Genomic DNA, 17,592 nt, shown 5'->3' on the forward strand with positions numbered 1-17,592 from the left:
GCCCCCTGGAGGGCGCCGCCACCTATTGGCTCTTTCCCGCAAGGGGGGCGGGGCTTGGCTCTGCCGCCGCGGGGGCTCTTGGGCTTTGTAGTCCCCAGGCGCTACGGGACGCTGCTTCCCGGCAGCCTCGGTGCTGGCTTCCGGGAGCGGAGCCTCACCGGGCGGCAGGTGGGGGGCGGCGGGGCTGGGGCAGGGGGTGCTCGGCCGGGGCTCGGCCCCTCAGCGGGGGCTTCTCCGGCTGCGGCCGCCCGGAGTCTGGCCGGGCCCCGCGGCAGCCGCCCGGGCCGCTTCCCCCGCCGGTGGGGGCAGGCCTGGGCCGCCCCGCGCGGGGCCTGGCCGAGGGGACCGGGGGCGGCGGGGCCGGACCCTTTGCCGGGCGGTGGCCATTTTCAGAATAACTTTACTAACTTATATCTCTTTTCCTGCGTTCTGGTTTTCTCACCTGCTCAAGCAACGAGCTCTGAGCGCGGGACAGCCCGCTCGCTGCTCGGCGTCTCCGGGGAGTGCTGATCTTGGTAAGCAGGTAGGTGGCGGCGGATGAGGAGTAATAATAAGGCAGCCTCGGGGGGCTGAGGAGGGCTTCTAGTGAGTGCCGAGTTAATCGCTTTGCCCCAAAGCAAGAGCAGTCTGCAAATGTTCTCGGGGTGTTTGTCTAGCTTATTGCTAATGAGCACATCTCCGCCGCTAATCCATCCTAGCGTACTTTTTTTTTGACTTACGCAAGGATTTCTGCGGTCTTTCGCCAAAATCTTGCATGCTACAACTTAACTCCGTTACATCTTGTCATATCCACTGTAGCCCCAAGGAACGGGTTATTACTGTCCTCTTTCTCTTTGCAGCAACCATTCGCGCACTTGAAGGCCATCACGCATCTCCTCCTGGCTCCTTCTCTTTAGTCTGGATAACCCAATTTAGTCAGTTTGCTCTTTTTAGTCTTTAGGGCTCTGATCACTTTCACTCTTCTCCTCTGTATTTTGTTCAGCTGTTCTCTGTATTTTCTTAGGTGTGTTCACAGCTGATATCATGTTCTAGTTTAGTCTGGGGTGAAACTTTTGCCTTTTTTAAACTCTCAAGATGTAGGTAGTTAGAGCAGAGTCAGGGTGGTAGCAGTGAGGTTGGGAGTCTTGAATATTCTGGAGTCAAGTGTTAAGTTAACCTTTCAGTTGTGTCAAAACTGCTCTGACAACTTGCTGAAGGTGTGTTTGTAACTTGTAACTGATGTGGGGCAGGTTCTGGTAAAGGCTAAACATCTGGGTTTCACGGTAAATGTACCCAATTAAAAAGGAGGTCTGCAGAGAGAGCAGCGAGCTCTGTTTTCATCTGAATGTGCACGTACAAACTGTCATGGACTTTACCTCTTAACTGACTGCAAACATGCCTTTTTGCCTTCCAGTGGAAGCTTTAGTTTGTTGCGGTGAGAAACACTACTACTTTTCCTGCTTACGTTTCACCTATCCACTTATATATTTATGTTTTGATTGTGAGGTGGTCAGGGTGTTTCTGGTCTTTCACTTGTGTTCACCTGTGCGTTCCTGCACGAGGCCCCTGCATTGCCAGTGTAATAGAAATTGCTATTATCAGGTGAAACAGGTGATGTCTTGAGAAGGGAATCACACATTACCAACGCATGCTGATTAGGTAGAATGGATGGTGCTTCTGTGGTCCTAGCAAGTTAAAGAAGGCAGAGGGGGAAGCAAGCTATGGGAGAAATACCCACTGGGGGAGAAAAGAGGTAGGAGTTAAAGTTGATTCCCTTATCTTGTAAGAAAAAGGGCTGGTGCTTGCGGGAAGAGGACTCCTCTTCTTGCATATTTATGCAAGTATATTTATGTTTTCTAATGTTACATCTGAGGCAACATAAAGACTAACTGCTGCTGAAAAGCACATTCTGTCTCTCCTTCGTTGTTGCCAAGTGTGGCACTTGCGTGACCCCCAAATGAATTAGTCTGAGGAGTTAAACTGGCAAGAAGCTTTCAAGAAGGAGAGAGTGCTTCTTGGTTAGCTCAGCTGCCCAACGTAGTACGTGGTGGGATCTGGCAAACCCTCGAAGTGCTGTATGGGAGGCAGTAAGACTAGAGGGATGGGAAAGCACTTCCCATTGGGTTGACCCAGATGTAGCCTGAAACCGCAGCTGAAGACCACAGCTGATAGATGCAGCTGTGTTGAAGAGCTTTTTATGAAGCACCAAATGAGAACGCTCTCCTGTGAGTAGTTAAAATGATTAATTTGCAATTGCTCCCCAAGGCTAGGGATGGAAAATAAACCTTTCAGACAGTCCTGAAACTGTGCTAGCTTTGTAATTAAGTTACTGTCTGCAGAGTGGTGGGTACAGCCAGATAACAAATGGGCAGGTGCGCGGCTGTTCAGAGCGTTTCAGCTATTTCCAAGATTCACAGCAATAGGACTAGGCTGCTGCTGAAGTGCTGAAACAGTGGAAACAATCTCCTTATAACCTGATGACATGATGAAGTGCGCACCTCACTCAGGTGATCTTAACTACTTTTGAGAGCAGTGTGCACTTGTCAGTATTAATGACCAAATTCTAGTTTAGGCAGGGCCATCCTGTGGTGCAAGACATGTTTCTGGTGCTTCTCCCGACACATCAATTTTTAATTCTCTCTGAATTATAAGACATGCAGACCAAGAATTACATCCTTTTGTTTAGCACTAAGCATGCTATCAGCACTTAAGTAGAAGTTTAAAGTCTTCTCTTGATGAAGCTATCCAAAGGTGCCTTAGGCATGTTTTGATCAGAAGGGGAGGAAATAAAGCCGGTGCTTCTGAAGTCTTAAAATGAGATTTGAAAGATGTTCTTAGCATTATTGGCTTTTATTTTCCTAGTGTATTCAAATCCCAGAGTCTCCTGCAGCAAGAAAGAACTGCCAGCGGAAACTCCTTGGCAAGTCTTATTGCTTCAGGCTACAGCAGGCTAAGAAGGCCATCAAAGTAAAGGTAGGAGTTTGAAACTCTGTGCCTCTGAGGTGACCTTGCCTCCAAGCCTTGGAGCTTCAGAGCTCCCCGGTGAGGCAGTACTCGGTGCAGGACAGAGATCAGCCAGCTCAGAGTTCTGCTTTGCTTTGGTTGCTCAGAGCGGGATGTCGGAGCTGAGTGATGAAGCCAGCGAGTCGGAGCTGCTGAGCCGCAGTCTCTCCATGTGGCATGGGGTCGGGCAGATGATTTGTCGGGAAGAACTGGATGTTCCTCTGGACTTGCACACGGCCTCCTCCATCGGCCAGTATGAAGTGGTGCAGGAGTGTATCCAGCGGTAAGGAGGGGCTGGAGAGGGCACAGCTCTCTTGTACTTAGTGACTTAACTTTTTTTTTCCTCTGGCTGCTGTACAGGTCCGCCTAACATGGCAAGAAGGGCACACCATGGAACTCCTGATGTGTTCTTAGGCACAAAGTTACAGGGGGCAATCCTGCTGGTTAAAAATGATCTCTTCGGTGATTTGGTGGATGTTGTTCTAGAGCTGGTAGGAATTCCCATGCAGGCTTCAGTGCTAGATTCTATTGTGTTTTTTTTTTCAGCATTCTTTGCATATGGTGGTGGTAGCAGAGACTGCTGGAATCTGCTGTGAGCTATATCTCCAGGCCAGTAGTTCAGCTGAATTATTTTCTGTTATTTAGTGGAGATCTGGATTTGAATAAGAGGAACTGTGGTGGCTGGACTCCACTGATGTATGCTTCCTATATTGGCCATGACACCATTGTGCACCTGCTGCTGGAAGCAGGAGTGAATGTGAACATCCCAACACCAGAAGGACAGACACCGCTCATGCTGGCCTCCAGCTGTGGAAATGAAAGTGTTGCTTACTTCCTCCTCCAGGTGTGTATCCTGTAATAAATAGGTAAAGCCACACTGCATGGTTTAAATGCACAGAATAGGATTCTCCATCAGTTGTGACCGAAGTTTGCAATTTGTTCTGTTGAGTCCAGCCTCCTGACAGGGATTTAAACTTTCTTGGTATCACACCACAGAGGGGCAGTGGCTAAGAGACCCAGCAGAGGGGATGCAGTAAAGAACATTCTCTGTTCTCTTGAAGCAAGGCGCAGAGCTGGAGATGAAAGATATTCATGGCTGGACTGCCTTATTTCACTGCACCAGTGCTGGACATCAGCAGATGGTCAAGTTCTTACTCGACAACGGGGCAAACGCCAACTGCAAGTAAGGAGGAATCTATCACTTCTCAAAAGATCTCTCATTTCAGATAGGAAAGCAACAGTTGATGTATGAATGCACTCAAACACAGACAGGAAGAAGATGCCTGCATTTATCTTCTATCCTGCGCTTTAGGAAGTATGGTACGCTGTTAGCTAGTACAAGGACAGGTGACTTGCAAACAGAACAGTGGAGGCTGCCCATGTTGCTATCGCTTATTTAAACAAGTACAAGAGAAATTAGATTGACTACTGGCTTAATTATGGGATAAACTCCAAAAGAAAACAAGTGCAACTGTTCCTGAACTCAAGTTTGGTTTCTACTTTTTGGAGTGTGCAGTGAAGTCCCGTGACTTAGGAACCACCTGTATGTTTGTGTATTGAATTGCCTAGGGACAGCAAGAGGTTCTTGGCTTTGCTAGTTCCTGAAAAACAGATTTCGCCAATGAAAGGCAGATAGGCAGCTGGAGGAGCAGCATGTTGCTGTGCAGAGTAACACTTTCTGCATCTGTTTTATTGAGATAGGCCAGAATGCAGCGTGTATATATATAGCCAATATACTGTATAGTTTGTGATCAGCTAAGGGTGGAGGCTGGAAGTGTCCTATTATGATATGGCAAGGAATGCAACGCGTTTTTGATTATTCTAATCCATGTGTATTTGTTCCCTTTCTAGGGAGCCTGTGTATGGATATACACCTCTGATGGAAGCAGCTGCTTCTGGCCATGAGATAATTGTTCAATACCTTCTCAATCATGTAAGTGTCTGGACAGTTCTCTGTAAAGCTCAAAATCTGTGGTTTGAGCCTTCAGAGAGGGAGAACCACAAGACTAATGCCATAACAGTTCTAAGTGTTGTTTAATCACTGACAGTCACTCTGATCTAAAGTAATGAATTCCAAGGGCTGTTCTAAAAATAGCTGTTTTCTGAAGGCTAGTACTCAGTGCACTGCTAGTCTTGCACAAGGAGGAGAAAGTCTGATGTGACTGAATATTGGCTGAATTAGGAAGCAGCTAATGCAGTAATCTGCATTGAGTTTACAGGCTTGCGTGCTTGGACTACTGGGCATCTTAAGTCTCTGTCCTAAAGCTTATCAAGAGACATGAATGCCAATGTTAAAGTTTTTAATATCCCACTCAGCTGGTCCAGCTTAATTCCAGAAGGAGGCAGCAATGCAAAACATTTCAGATAAAACTAAGTAGCTCCCAGTGGCAATGCACAAGAGCCATATGCCTCCTTGGCATTTGGGGATTGGGGAGACCAGATAGAAAGGCAACAAGGAATTCATAGTGCAGCTTGAACTATCAAAGGTGAGCCTGTATTTCTGATGGGCTTGGAGAAATGAAGACAATTCTTTAGCTTCCTTGAAGATATTTTTTGTGTAATACATATCTGCTATGAACACTTCAAATGCCTGCTTTTCTGTAGGGAGTGAAAGCAGATGTCAGAGATAACACTGGAGCCACGGCACGGACACTGGCTATGAAGTATGGACATACGAAGATTGTGGGGTTGATAGACTTGCATGCAGCCCCGGTACCCAAGGTCTTCTGCAGGGGTCCAGGTAAACAGGTTTTAGTTCCTTCATCTTAAGGTAGAACATGAAGATAGGTGCTTGATGTCTTGTAAGTATGGAATTACATATATGGGGTAATATTAGCCGGTCTCTCTTGGAAATTCCAGTATTTTTTTAGGATGTAAGAGGCACAGATCCAACACTTTTTTTCTTGCCTGCTGGCTCTTTTCTGACCTAGTTAAACTTTCACCCTCTCTTTCAACGCTTCCTTTTTTCTTTTCATTGCTTTTATAGGACCAGTAATAAATAAGTAGGTACATGAACTATCATGCTGCTAACAGTCTTTGTTCGGACTACAGGAAAATATGAAGAGCTGAGTTCTTCAGATGAGTCGTGTTCTGCTCCCCAGAGACAGAGACCTGTTCGTAGGACAAAGGGTCCCAGCATCCATGATGGGCCCCAGGCTTTGGCTAAGATAACAGCAGTTGGAATCGGGGGAAAGAAGCAGTCTCGCTATGGTGAGAATAGTTTGAAGCCTAACTGCGAGTCCTTCATGGTCTCAGGTGCTTTACAGCTATTTCTGTGCCAACAATTCTCTTTTCATTTGGGTTTTTCTATGCATGGCTTATACAGAAAGGAAAACAGTGAACTAACTCCCTCATACAAGGCTATAGAGCTTCTGGTTTAAAACCAAAGTCTATTGAATGCACTCGTGAGAGCTGGATATCGAGTGGAAAATTATCTGTAGAACAAACACTGCTCTTACTTCAATTACTGTTCCCCCTCACTCTTGAAAACAGTCCAGCTTCTCTTTTGAGGTGGGCTCAAAGGCTTGAGAGCCCTTCTCAGCTGATGACAAAGGAAGAGGTCACACAATCCAGGAAATAACTGATAATGAAAGTAAATTTGCTACACCTGGACCTGTCAGCTTTGTTTTCCTTGATGTTTGAAGTACTGCTTCAAAAAAAAAAGTTTAAGGCCTTTGTAGAAGGCTAGGAGAAAGATCATGGCAGTTCAGACATTGACCACTGGATGCAGTGGTATGAACTTGCCTTCTCATGCATGTGTTGTAGCTATAGGTATTCCTCAGGCTGATTACCTAGTTTTCTGAAATAGCCAATATGGGCTTAAAAGCATATTCAAAACTTGGTTCATTCTCTTAACACAGATGCACGCTACACCATGGGCAGTGACTGTATCAGCACAATAATCAGCTTCTGAAATGATAGTGGGATGTTAACACAGATGCGGAAGGGTTAGTTTTACATTGTGCTTGGCTGGGGGGGTGAAGTACAGTTGGCACTTTGCTGTCTTAAGCAGATGTTTTTCCACTTAGTGTGAGTGTGGAGATGGGAGGAAATGCTTGAAAGCTGCTCCATAAGTAAGGTACAGCTCTGCTATAAGGCTGTTTCCTCTGACTTTTCATCAATGCCATCATCTAAATAAAGTCTGTCTGTTTGTTTGTGTGAGGGAAACTGTAGACATACACACTTTCTCCCCTGTGCTTTTTAAAATGGATTCTGCTAGTTGAAGTGACAGTCTCTTGGTTATTTTGAAATCCCTGAATGAATGCTCTTTCTGCTGGAACCTCCCTGGTAACTTGAATCCTAATTGCAATGTTCCTTCTGCCTTTTTTGTGCACACAGAGCAGGTTCCTCCTCAGGGCTATGTTACCTTCAATGATGATGGCAGCTGTGAAGCAGATGGTATCCGGAACCGGGATGTTACCTCTCCAATTAATGAGCAGGATGTGGAGAGCAGCAGCAGCAGGGGTAAATCACTGTGTTGGAGAAAGAATCTACTTGCAAAGCTCACCTGGGTGTGGGACTGGCCCCTTGGCTTCCGTGTTCACTTTCCAATCTCCTTAGCTGTTAGGCAACTGTGGTCACTGGATCTTCACCTCTGACCTGAATCTGTAGTGTCGTAGTATTGTACCACTGGCCAGAACCAGGTTGTACTTGACCCTCCAAGCAGAGAGTGAGATGCCCCAGTGGGCAGGGAGAGGAAAGACCATTCTGAATGCTGCCTTCACCTCTGTCTTACTGTCTGTCAGTAAGACACCTCTGTCTACTGTCAGTAGTAGGGCTGACCTTGAGAAATCCCAGAACCTGGAGGGGCAGAAGGGCGGCATTCTGGAGCAAATAAGATATTCCCTTGGTAAAAGAGGTCCAGCAAATTGCCATTAATATGTTGACGGCTGAAGTATCTCCCTTCTGAGGAAAGGCTGAGAGGGCCCAGGTGGTTTAGTGTAAAGGAGAGAAGGCTCTGTGGGGATGTCAGTGTGTATAAATATCTGAACGGAGGGTGTGAAGAAGACGGAGCCAGGCTCTTCTCAGTGGTGTTCAGTGACAGAACAAGAGGTGGCAGGCACAAACTGAAATGGAGGAGATTGCCTCTGAACGTAAAGAAACAGTTTTTACTGTGAAGGTGACTGAACATTGGAACAGGATGCCTAGATGGGTGGAGACTCCCTTCTTGGAGATGTTGCCGTTACATGATTCTAGGTGACTAGCTTGAGCATGGTTTGTGACAAGATACCCTCCAGAGGTCCCTATGAACCTTGACCGTTCTATGATTCTGTGAAGCAGCACAAGGAAAGCATCTATGGGCGTTCCTAAACTAATGGAGGGTAATGTGGCACTGTGCTGGCCTTGCTCAAAGAGATTTTCCCTGGATTTCAGTAATGGGAGTGAGGGCTTATTGTAGGTAATAATTCACTTGTCCACCCTGTCACCAAGAGCCTCACAGAAACACACAAACACACACTTGGCCTTCCGGCTCTCTGAGATACTAAGCAGACTAGGAGAAAGACTAGTGCGTGGGATCAGACTTGGGACATGTCTGTCTCAGAACTGTCTTGTAATCATGAGTATTACAAGTGAAGGAGAAACCCAGAACAAGACTTCCTTTATGCCTTCCAGGAGACTTCCCTGATTGTTGTGCAGCAAAAACAGTCTTGAGTGTAATGAATCTCAACCTCAAGATTTTCTTTCCTGTTCCTTTCCAGAGGATAATGTTTTCCTCACCAACAACTTAGCAACCATCAGGAGCAGCAGCAGCAGTAGTGAATGCCTGACCAAAGCCCTGGGGGTCAGCAGTGAAGGCTCCTTGGAAAGCAATGAGGTGAGGTTGTCCTTTTTTCTTTCTCTGCCTTCAGTTTGGCCTGTGCTGTTACCCTTCCACAGCCTGCTACGATTCTACCTCCACAGAAGGCTGCACTACCAGGCTGGGTGAGAAAAGGTACAGGAAGGCACGCAAAACCAAGTTTCTGTATTTGAAGATTACACATCGGCTTGTTTGGTCTCTGGCTAGTAGCCAGCTATCGGAATATTCACTCAAGTAGATTTTTTTGATGTTGAGTGAATGGTTTTTAAGCTCTCTCTGTTGCTTCTGAACTCTTTCTTGAGCACCATCTATCTAGCAATCCGTAAAGGACATCACTTGCTAGAGCTGGGTCGATCCTTTAGCGTGGTGAGGTAATAGGCAATATTGTAAGATTTAGAGAAGCACAGTAATGCTATATTGTCACCCTGAAATACAGAAAAGGGAAGAGGTGGTTCAAGTCACAGCTCATGCTTCAGAGCCAGCTCTGGGCTGGTACGTAGAAGGGTTGTGAACACAGATCCTGTTTCTTGAGGTGCTTCTCACAAATGGGAACTCAGTGCGTTGTATTGGTCTGGGGAGGATTTGGTGCTGCTCTCTGCTCCCGCATGTTACTTCGTAGGCTGGAATTGCAAGAGCCTGTTAATTCCAGGCCAGTCTAGAGCAGTGCTATAACAAGGTGCTATCCTGACAGTGATTTGACTCAGCCCTTTCTAAAAAGGTTTCTAGTGATTATTGCTTATATTTGTAGACCATTGTCTGGATTTAGAGCTTTAGGCTTGGAGCCTGCACTTGTTAGACATAGTGCTCGTGGCACCTTTGCATGACTGTCCTTGACCTTTACATTCCCTGTTGCGTTCTTTCCTTTTTCAGGATTCTGACCACACAAACAGTCCTCCAAGTCGGAAACAAGCCAAAAGTTTTAAGGTCAAGAACCGCTACAGCAACAGTGATAACCAGTGGACCCACTGCCCAGGGAAAGCTGGAGGCTCTAGTCAGCACCTCATGCTTCCAGAGCCCCCTGCCTATACAGGACCCCAGGTAACTGAGGACAGAAAGCTATCTTTGAAGTGATGCAGACCACATCACTGTACCAAGCCTGGGAGGTTTCTTTGAAATTGTTCAAGCTGCTTTCTTGGCCTTCTCAGATAAAAGGAAAGCTTTCATCAAAATGTCTGTGATACCCACCCCCTGCCCAAATATAAATACTTGTGAAAGAGCAATTTCTTGTACAAAGAACTGCTTGTTTAGGTGTTGATGTTGCTTGGAGGGATATTACGGATCCTTCAGGGCTGTGGTGGGGACTAGGGCAAATGGTGGGGGGTTAGCTGTCTCTTCTGCAGTTGTTACAAGAGGTAGTAGCTGCAGTGCACAGGCCAGGACAAGTCATGACTTGCTGGAACCCAGGAAGGCATAACAATAACGAGAGGAAGCAGATGTTTATGGTGAAGAAGAGAGGTGATGCTTTTGTTTGTGAGAGCGTAAATAGTTTTTGTATGGGCTGCAGGACCTGGCAACGTTCCTTGAGCAGATTGGGTGCCTGAAGTACCTGCAAGTGTTTGAGGAGCAAGATGTTGACCTCAGGATTTTCCTGACCCTCACAGAGAGTGACCTGAAGGAAATAGGCATCACGTGAGTATCTGTCAGGTAGTTCTTATCTCTTCCCTTAAAACTACAAATGCAACCTGGTAAAGAAAGCTTAGCTGGTGAGTGCTTCTCTGTTTTGGTAGTCTCCCGCACAACTTTGATATCCCTTAGTTCCTGGCCACAACAAGCATTTGTTGTGGACGGTGCCCTTGGAGGAACCAGGAGGTAGCAAAGGTCCTGCAGGCATCCTGTTGGGCACGGGCACAGACAATGCTATGTTTGCTCCCTGACAGTTTGTCGTTCTCCCACCAGCCTGTTTGGACCCAAGAGGAAGATGACTTCTGCTATTGCCCGATGGCACAGCAATGCCCGGCCACCCAGTGATGCCCTGGAGCTGGCCTATGCAGATCGGCTGGAGGCTGAGATGCAGGAACTGGCCATTCAGCTGCACAAGGTAAGAAGTCTGCCAGGAGCTGCTCCGTGGCTTATCATGGTCTAATGAGTGACCGGTAGCGTGTTTCTATGTTCTGCCTCTAATGGACTGGGGTAAAGGAACAGGCGTAACTTCCAGAGGACACACTAGGCGTTGAGTAGATCGGTTAACCCCATAAATACAAATTTTCCCCTCTGCATTCACCTGAGAACTAAAATGAGGGGGTGAGGGGAACTGACTACCTGCCTTTTTTGGTAGTGTCACTTCACATGAAGTTGTGCAGCCATCTGCAAACGGGCTTCTACTGATTTAGGAAATTAGGTCTTCTGAATGTCTTTGGAAAAGGAGAACGAGAGGAAACTGTAACTTTGGGGCTGGTCTTGGTGTGGATAGAATCTCTGTTCAGTGTATAAATCTTGGGCAGTTTCATTTCTGCTGGTTTTGGCATGTTCCTGCAGGGACCCTCTGGCTGCCAAACCCATTAAAACAGCAGGAACGTGTCAGAGCAGGCATGTGTGAGAGTGATGTACAGTACTTGGAGTGATGTACAGTACTTGCAGTGTAGTCATCTGCGCTCTGTTCTGCTGTAGAGGTGTGAAGAGGTGGAGGTGATGAAGGGCCAGGTGTGCCAGGAGCAGAAGCTGCGTGCGGTGGCCGAGAGCTGTTTGATGGAGCGGGATGAGACCTGGAATGCCATCCAGTGCCAGCTCAGAGAGGCTCAGGCCATCACCAAGGATGCTGGGGTCTTACTGGATCAGATCAAGTAAGTTCTTCCCAGCAAATGTCACTGAAGCTAATGGGGAAAATGGGGATTTGGGCTATGCAGAGATCAGAGGTCATACTGTCACTCTTACAGGTGATACATAGGGTAAGGCAGGACAGCTCATGAGGCATCTGAACTCATTCTGGATCCTCTGTGGCTTTCTCTAGTGGAAAGTCATGGCCATGTGAGCAGATACGAAGCCTTGATTAGATGCATGAGTTATAAATGGGCTGTTTTTTTCAGTGCCGAGTGCTCCTATTCCAACTCAAAGATGAAGGGACTCAGCTCCTTTGGAACCAAAAGCCTAAGTGCTTATATGAGACCCAAGTACTAGGGGGCATGTGGCTTGGTGACTGCATGAATGCAGGAAAGAGTTTCTAACTTCCAAAGAGTATCAAAGGACTTCCAGTGTCCAATCCTGGCTAGTGAAGAATACTCTTTTTTAGCAGCTCTGATTGCTAACAGAGAAAAGCCTGCCCTGTTCATGCCCACCACTGCGTCTGAGTTCCGTCTTCCCCTACCTGCTGTTATGTCCTTTGCCTTTGGGGTACTCTTCTCCGTGCCCCAGCTGAGCCGCTGTTCTGTCACGGGCCCTGATCTGTCGGTTGATAGGACTGACGTGTCCTTGAAGATGACAGTAGTCCTACTGCTACAGTTTCTAGCCTAACAGGGGAGAAGGCTCAGCTCACGCCCAAGCCAGGGATTGGCTTCCAAAGGAGAGCAGAGTGATATTCCCAGAGCACTCTTCCCACTGAGGAGCTGAGGCTGCACTGTTTGAACTGATAGCATGATGATGTTAACCAGAGAACTTTATGCGTGCCCCTGATGACTGTCCTGAGGTAGCTTCATTTGCCCATTAGAAACATTGGACTGGGGTTGATTCTCATATAAACCAGATGCAGCCCCTGGCTTAGGCTTTCTCCTGCTCACCCCACCTCCTCCTTCTCTTCTCCCCCCGCAGCTCCTCTGTGGACAGGGGCAGAGATTGCTGTGGAGATGGGGCACAGTGGAGAGCGCCCTGAGCTTTGTCTGGGGCACGTCTTCCTCTTCCTGGGAAGGAACAAGGAGCAGTTTGTAACCCAGGGCGTTAGATGTGGTCCCTCGGCATCCCAAGCAGGTACTTGCAGGATGTAGGAGGGCACAGACCGGCATGCTGTTCCAGAAACCACCCTGTGCATTTCTGACTGGCTTTGTCTTGTTTGGCAGATCCTGTCAAGCAGAGCTGTCCTCCCGGCTAACCCAAGAGCAGGCAGCTGGCAGAGCACTGGACACAAAGGTGCAGCTGGGAACCGGTGAGAGTTGAGTAGTATGTCTGGGGAAGGAAGAGCTTATCGACCCAAAGAAACAGGAGCAGAGGGTGGGCAAACAGTGGGAGACCCTAGAGCAGGCCATGTGCTTGCTTTTCTCTGTTGAGAGGGAGAGGCTAGGTGTGATTTGGAATGCTAGATGAGCAGGTAAATGCTTACACTTAGTATAAAAAGTCTTGCTTGGGGAAAGCATCTGAAGTGTCCAAGGTGTTTGGGCTTTCACTGCAGCAGAGTTTCTCTGAAGCTCTTGATCCTTAGCAAGTCAGAAGTCCTGGGGTCTGGCAGGTGTTTCTGGCTAAAAACGTAGAGCTGTAGCACAGGCCCTCAGTGGCAGTCGTGCTTAAAGATCCTGTGGCTTCCCCTTCCTGCACTGCAGTGTGGGCCCCTCAGGTGTGTTACTGCACTGTGCGCTAGAGCAAGGTCTGAATCAGAACCAGTGGTGGTTCAGTGACCCAGTCTGGTGGATTGTGCTGCTCACGTAGTGAGGCAAACGGCCGTACATGGCTGGGTAGGGTTGGCTCTCCAGCTCCTGATCACAAGGAGCTAGCAAATGGCCATGCTGCCCTACGTGATGTGCTCTTCACTGCTTGTGTTTTAAAAGTGACGTAATCAGAGATGATGATTTCAGTCTGCTACACTTAATCTTTGAGATCTGTCTTACTGTGTGACCAAGCCAGTATTTCTGAGGGGGGGGGGCGGGGATCACAAGTGGTATAATTGGTGGGGGGAAAAAACTCAGTTTCTGCCATGGGCAGTTCCAGTTCCCTTCACATGTGACTCAGAACCCCCAACTGGAAGCACTTTGGGTGTAGACACCTCACAGCAACACCAAGCCCTTCTCTCTGTTCTGTTGCAGAGCATGCAGATTGACAAATGTGTGGTTTCTTTCTTGCAGGGCGGGAAGGATGGCCACTTTCCTTGAAGTCTCTGAGCTTGCCCGAGCTGTCAGCTGTTCTAGAGAAGTGTGTGGGAGAAATGGGTAAGGTGGGGGAGGACTCCGGTCATGTGAAGTGACTGTTGTGCTGGAGGGGAGGCATGGCGGGGCAGGCTTTTGATGGTTTGGCAGTGGTATGGGTTGGAGGGAGCTAACAATCCCCCCATCGTTGAGGGAAGTCTCCCAGCTATGAAGCTGTTGCTGGCATTTTCTTGCACTTACTCTCACTGCAGACGTTGGGCTCTGCCTTAGCCTCTGCTGACAGGTCCAGACTGAGAAGGGGATCCATAGCCCCCTGTGTCTTCCTTGCTGCTGTCCTCTCCTGCTGCTCAGTGATCAGAGCTGCATGTGAAGGGGTTCCCAAAGCGTGTGCCCTGCAGACAGGAACTTGTCCCAGCAATATGCACGGTTTTGTTCCATGGGTCCTGCAAGTTGCAAGGAAGAAGATGGCATAGAGGCAGGATAATGGTGGCTGAATGCAGTCTGCAGCCTGCTCTTTACCACTCGCTGGCCTATTGCTGACAATGATTTTTCCTTTTGGTTTGTCCTCAGGTAAAGCTCTGCAGACTGTGACTCAAAACCTCCAAAGGCTCCAGGCCCCAGGGCAGGGCGGGCAGAGCTGGCTAGAGCCGTAACAAAGCAGGATGGTGAGTGGGAACTAATGATAGCTAGAAAGGGCTGTGGAATTGAGGGAGCATCATTCCTTGCAGCAAGTAACAGCCATCTGTGGCTTGTGCCCAGTGTTTGCTCATAGCATCCCCCCGAGGCATTACTCCTGTCCTTATGTGCCCTTTGACTGGCTTTCTGTTTGGAAAAATCTGTCTTTGTGCCCCCTGGAAGGGTAACTGTCCTGTGTTTCCTGGTGGCTGCAGGAATACTGACGTCGGGTGACTGTTCCACCCGGAAGCTGAGTGTGCCTGGGAGAGTGAACGTGAGCACTGTGCTGGCAGCACCGCAGCTCTGCTGAGAGCTGGCCGACGTGTGGAAGAAGGTCTTGGCCATCAGAGAACGTGCCTGGGAGAATGAGGGACAGCAGAGGACGAGGACTCAGCAGCTGTATGGGCCTGACTGTTGTCTAGGTTCCCAGGAACATGTTGTCTGTACTGGAAGGTTAAGTTAAGAGGACAAGCACTGAGCCCAAAGGGTTTATCTGCCTTAAACTCCCTGTAGCCTTTGTCATTCAGAGCTGCGTGGTGTTAGAAAGCTGACAGCTACCTACAGCAATCAGTTATCCTTTTCAGAATCCGCTCCTGAAGGCCTCCAACACACATGGATTGGTAGTTGCTCAGGAGCTGACACAGAAAATGTATCTGAGGCAATAAGGAGGGCAGGCTTGTTGTGGATGACTAAAGTGAGCAGAGGTGGTGGTGTTTTGCAGTGAGCTCCAGAGAAGCTCACGCAGCCCTAGTCTGTAGCTGGAATGACTTCCCTACTGCTGTCTCAGATCTGTACTTCAAAACCTCTCCTAGCCAGCCCGCCTTGGTTCAATTCAGATTCTTGCCCACCCTCCGGGGTCGCTTTTGATCATGTTTTTCACTCCCAAATAACTGTTTTTTGTGGTAAATGCTTTGTGGCAGAGACTCCAGTGGTCAGGTTTGTCGGTGCCAAGATCCCAACTCTGGTAGTGGTTGCAAGGCAGATGTGCCCCTGGAAGGACATGAGAGAGAAGGAAAAGCTCAAGACTGTTTGATCTCCTTTGCCTCTGGCAAACAACAGAGTGCCAAGGCGGGCAGAACAAGAACAGAGGAATAGATCCGTCCCCACGCGGGAGGTGGATTTAAAAATAAAAATAAAATCATATCCCAGTTACAGATGTAGCTGCAGTGCAAAGCTTTAGTCCCCAGCTTTGCCTGCCTTTGGTTTCCAGGCTTCAGTGCTAGGAAATAGGGCTGCTGAGGCGTTCCAGTGTTGGCACTGGGGGTGTTTTCAAAGGGCAACCGCATGGCGCAGGAAGAGGCCCCCTCCTAAGGGGACTGCCCGGTCTCTTGGGGCTGGGCAAACAGCCACAGGGGCTCTGGTGACAGTTACATCGTATAAAATGGCTTCCAGCACTGTGCGGCAGCTCTGTTCCTTCGTATTGCTGAGTCCAAGGCAAGTGGGAGGTGGGGAGGGAATACCTGTGGTCTGACCGATGGCCTTAATGAGTCTGGAGAAGTCCCCTTCTCTTTGCTGAGAAGGGGAAGAAACTGTGTTCCTTCTGATTATTTTTTTAACCTTAATCACAAATGCTGAAACGCAAAAAAAACATCCCAGCTCCATCCTTAGCTAGTTATCCCCTTCTGATCAACTACCCAGGGCTATTTAGGCTTGAAAATGAGTCTGCATTTAGTGAAGGTGACATCCAGTTGGGCTGTCCCAGTGAATTGTCCCTGCACTTTGGGGGGCAGTCCTGGGGCACTGAGGCAGGTATGTACACCACTTGGCACACCTGCACTGCCGCAGCCTGTGTGCACTTGACAGCATGCTCAGCTGGGGAACGTTGCCTTCTATTCATGTTTAACTCTTGAAATGAAAAAGCTGCTGTTGTGCCCCTTGTTTGGGGAATGACATGGGTGTATGCAGGTGTCAAGTGCTGCAGGCAGTAGGACGAGGCTGCAGGAGCTTTCATGCTGAAGCACTATTGTTGTGGCAGAGGCAGCTATTCTGAGGCAGCATCCCTGAAAGCTGCTCAGAGTATTGAGGATGTGCTAGGAGCAGGATTTGGGGCCTTGTCCTTCGTTCCCCCCTACGGAACAGGGGTAGGCTGGAGACTCGCAGCCTGGAGGAGTAGACAGGAGACTTCACACCTACAGTGTGAAGAAAGCCCAACAGAAAAGGTTCTCTGGGAGCCCAGATGTAAAGGCTCAGAAGGGTGCTAGAGTGTCCCAAGGGGGACGCCAGGGAAGGGGCTTTATAGAACTCTGTTCCCTTGAGGAAGCAATCCCTTGAATGTGTGACTTGAAACAGTATTCAGTGCTGAAAGGGTGGCTGTGCAGGCAGCAGGGAGTCTGGTGCTACCCGTAGTCAAGCTGTCCAAATTAAATAGCGTTTGTTGACTTGGCTAAAACAATAAAAACTGAAAACCTGTTTCTGGTGTCTGGTGTGTGGGCTTCTTGGGAGGGAGCTGGTGTAGAATTGTGAATAACCTGACTGATTCATTTCAGGACCATCAGGAATACGTAGTGTTTCTAGCTTTCTCCCCCAGGTGGCTGCAGGGCTCTGGGGCTGCCTTGTCCATGGCTTCCCAGTCCCTGTCTGGCCCCTGTTGGAGGTGATGCCCTGACAGCGCTAGCTGGGTAGGTGGTGTGGGAACTCGTGTAGTCAGCAGTACCAGAGCTGCGGAGGAGGAGGAGTGTGCATAGGTAAGTGTGAGCCTTTTTACTTCCTAGCTGGGAACTGCCACTTTTACACCCAAAAGGTCCTAGCTGCTTGAGAAAGGTGGCGGTCTCTGCAGTAGCTCAGAAATGAGTTTAGGCCTTGTTGAGTTGCGTGCTGGGGTGTTCTTAAGACGAAATGCTGATCTTGGGCCCAGCTCTGGTCTGAGACTTGTGAGCTGTGGCAGTGTGACTGTGCTCTGCCAAACCCTCAGCCAAGCTCTGATCTGTCACTAGAGACAGGTGGGCAAGAGGAGCTACCATTCAGCAGCTGTAACATAAACCTTCTGTCTGGTAAGAAGTAAAGCTGCTGTGTTGAAACACAAACAAAGCTGACCTGTGGGCTGAACTGGTGGGAGTGGAGCAGAGAAGGCTCACACTTGGATCCCTGTGGTCCCTGTATCCTGCATCAGCCTGCCTGTGGGACAGTGTGCAACCA

The 17,592-nt window shown here is 48.5% G+C and overlaps 1 protein-coding gene across 5 annotated transcripts; it reads left to right on the forward strand.

The window, feature by feature from the left end:
* Window positions 1-70: 70 nt before the first annotated feature.
* ANKS3 (ankyrin repeat and sterile alpha motif domain containing 3) lies at window positions 71-16,568 on the forward strand. Of its 5 annotated transcripts, none has more exons than XM_040574235.1 (19): window positions 71-168; window positions 452-523; window positions 2,842-2,952; window positions 3,090-3,265; window positions 3,628-3,826; window positions 4,044-4,165; window positions 4,834-4,915; window positions 5,587-5,722; window positions 6,034-6,192; window positions 7,321-7,446; window positions 8,682-8,797; window positions 9,650-9,817; window positions 10,284-10,408; window positions 10,676-10,817; window positions 11,387-11,559; window positions 12,766-12,851; window positions 13,762-13,845; window positions 14,353-14,447; window positions 14,673-16,568. In XM_040574235.1, the coding sequence occupies exons 4-18, from the start codon at window positions 3,096-3,098 to the stop codon at window positions 14,433-14,435; spliced, it is 1,971 nt and encodes a 656-aa protein (XP_040430169.1). In that variant the 5' UTR covers window positions 71-168; window positions 452-523; window positions 2,842-2,952; window positions 3,090-3,095; the 3' UTR covers window positions 14,436-14,447; window positions 14,673-16,568. The 5 variants fall into 5 exon arrangements, 4 of the variants coding, with proteins under 4 accessions (XP_040430169.1, XP_040430171.1, XP_040430170.1 ...); XM_040574237.1 differs by having other exon boundaries at window positions 127-168; window positions 452-515; XM_040574236.1 differs by lacking the exon at window positions 71-168 and having other exon boundaries at window positions 227-515.
* Window positions 16,569-17,592: the final 1,024 nt, after the last annotated feature.

Source organism: Cygnus olor, chromosome 15 (genome assembly GCF_009769625.2).
Source record: "Cygnus olor isolate bCygOlo1 chromosome 15, bCygOlo1.pri.v2, whole genome shotgun sequence".
Taxonomy (NCBI): Eukaryota; Metazoa; Chordata; class Aves; order Anseriformes; family Anatidae; genus Cygnus; species Cygnus olor.

Excerpts from the sequence above, each read along its gene's own strand:
- ANKS3 (XM_040574235.1), top strand. The coding sequence starts at position 3,096 with ATGTCGGAGCTGAGTGATGAAGCCAGCGAGTCGGAGCTGCTGAGCCGC. Across the intron at positions 3,827-4,043 it reads TTGCTTACTTCCTCCTCCAG|CAAGGCGCAGAGCTGGAGAT; the intron begins GTGTGTATCCTG and ends GTTCTCTTGAAG. Across the intron at positions 10,818-11,386 it reads TGGCCATTCAGCTGCACAAG|AGGTGTGAAGAGGTGGAGGT; the intron begins GTAAGAAGTCTG and ends GTTCTGCTGTAG.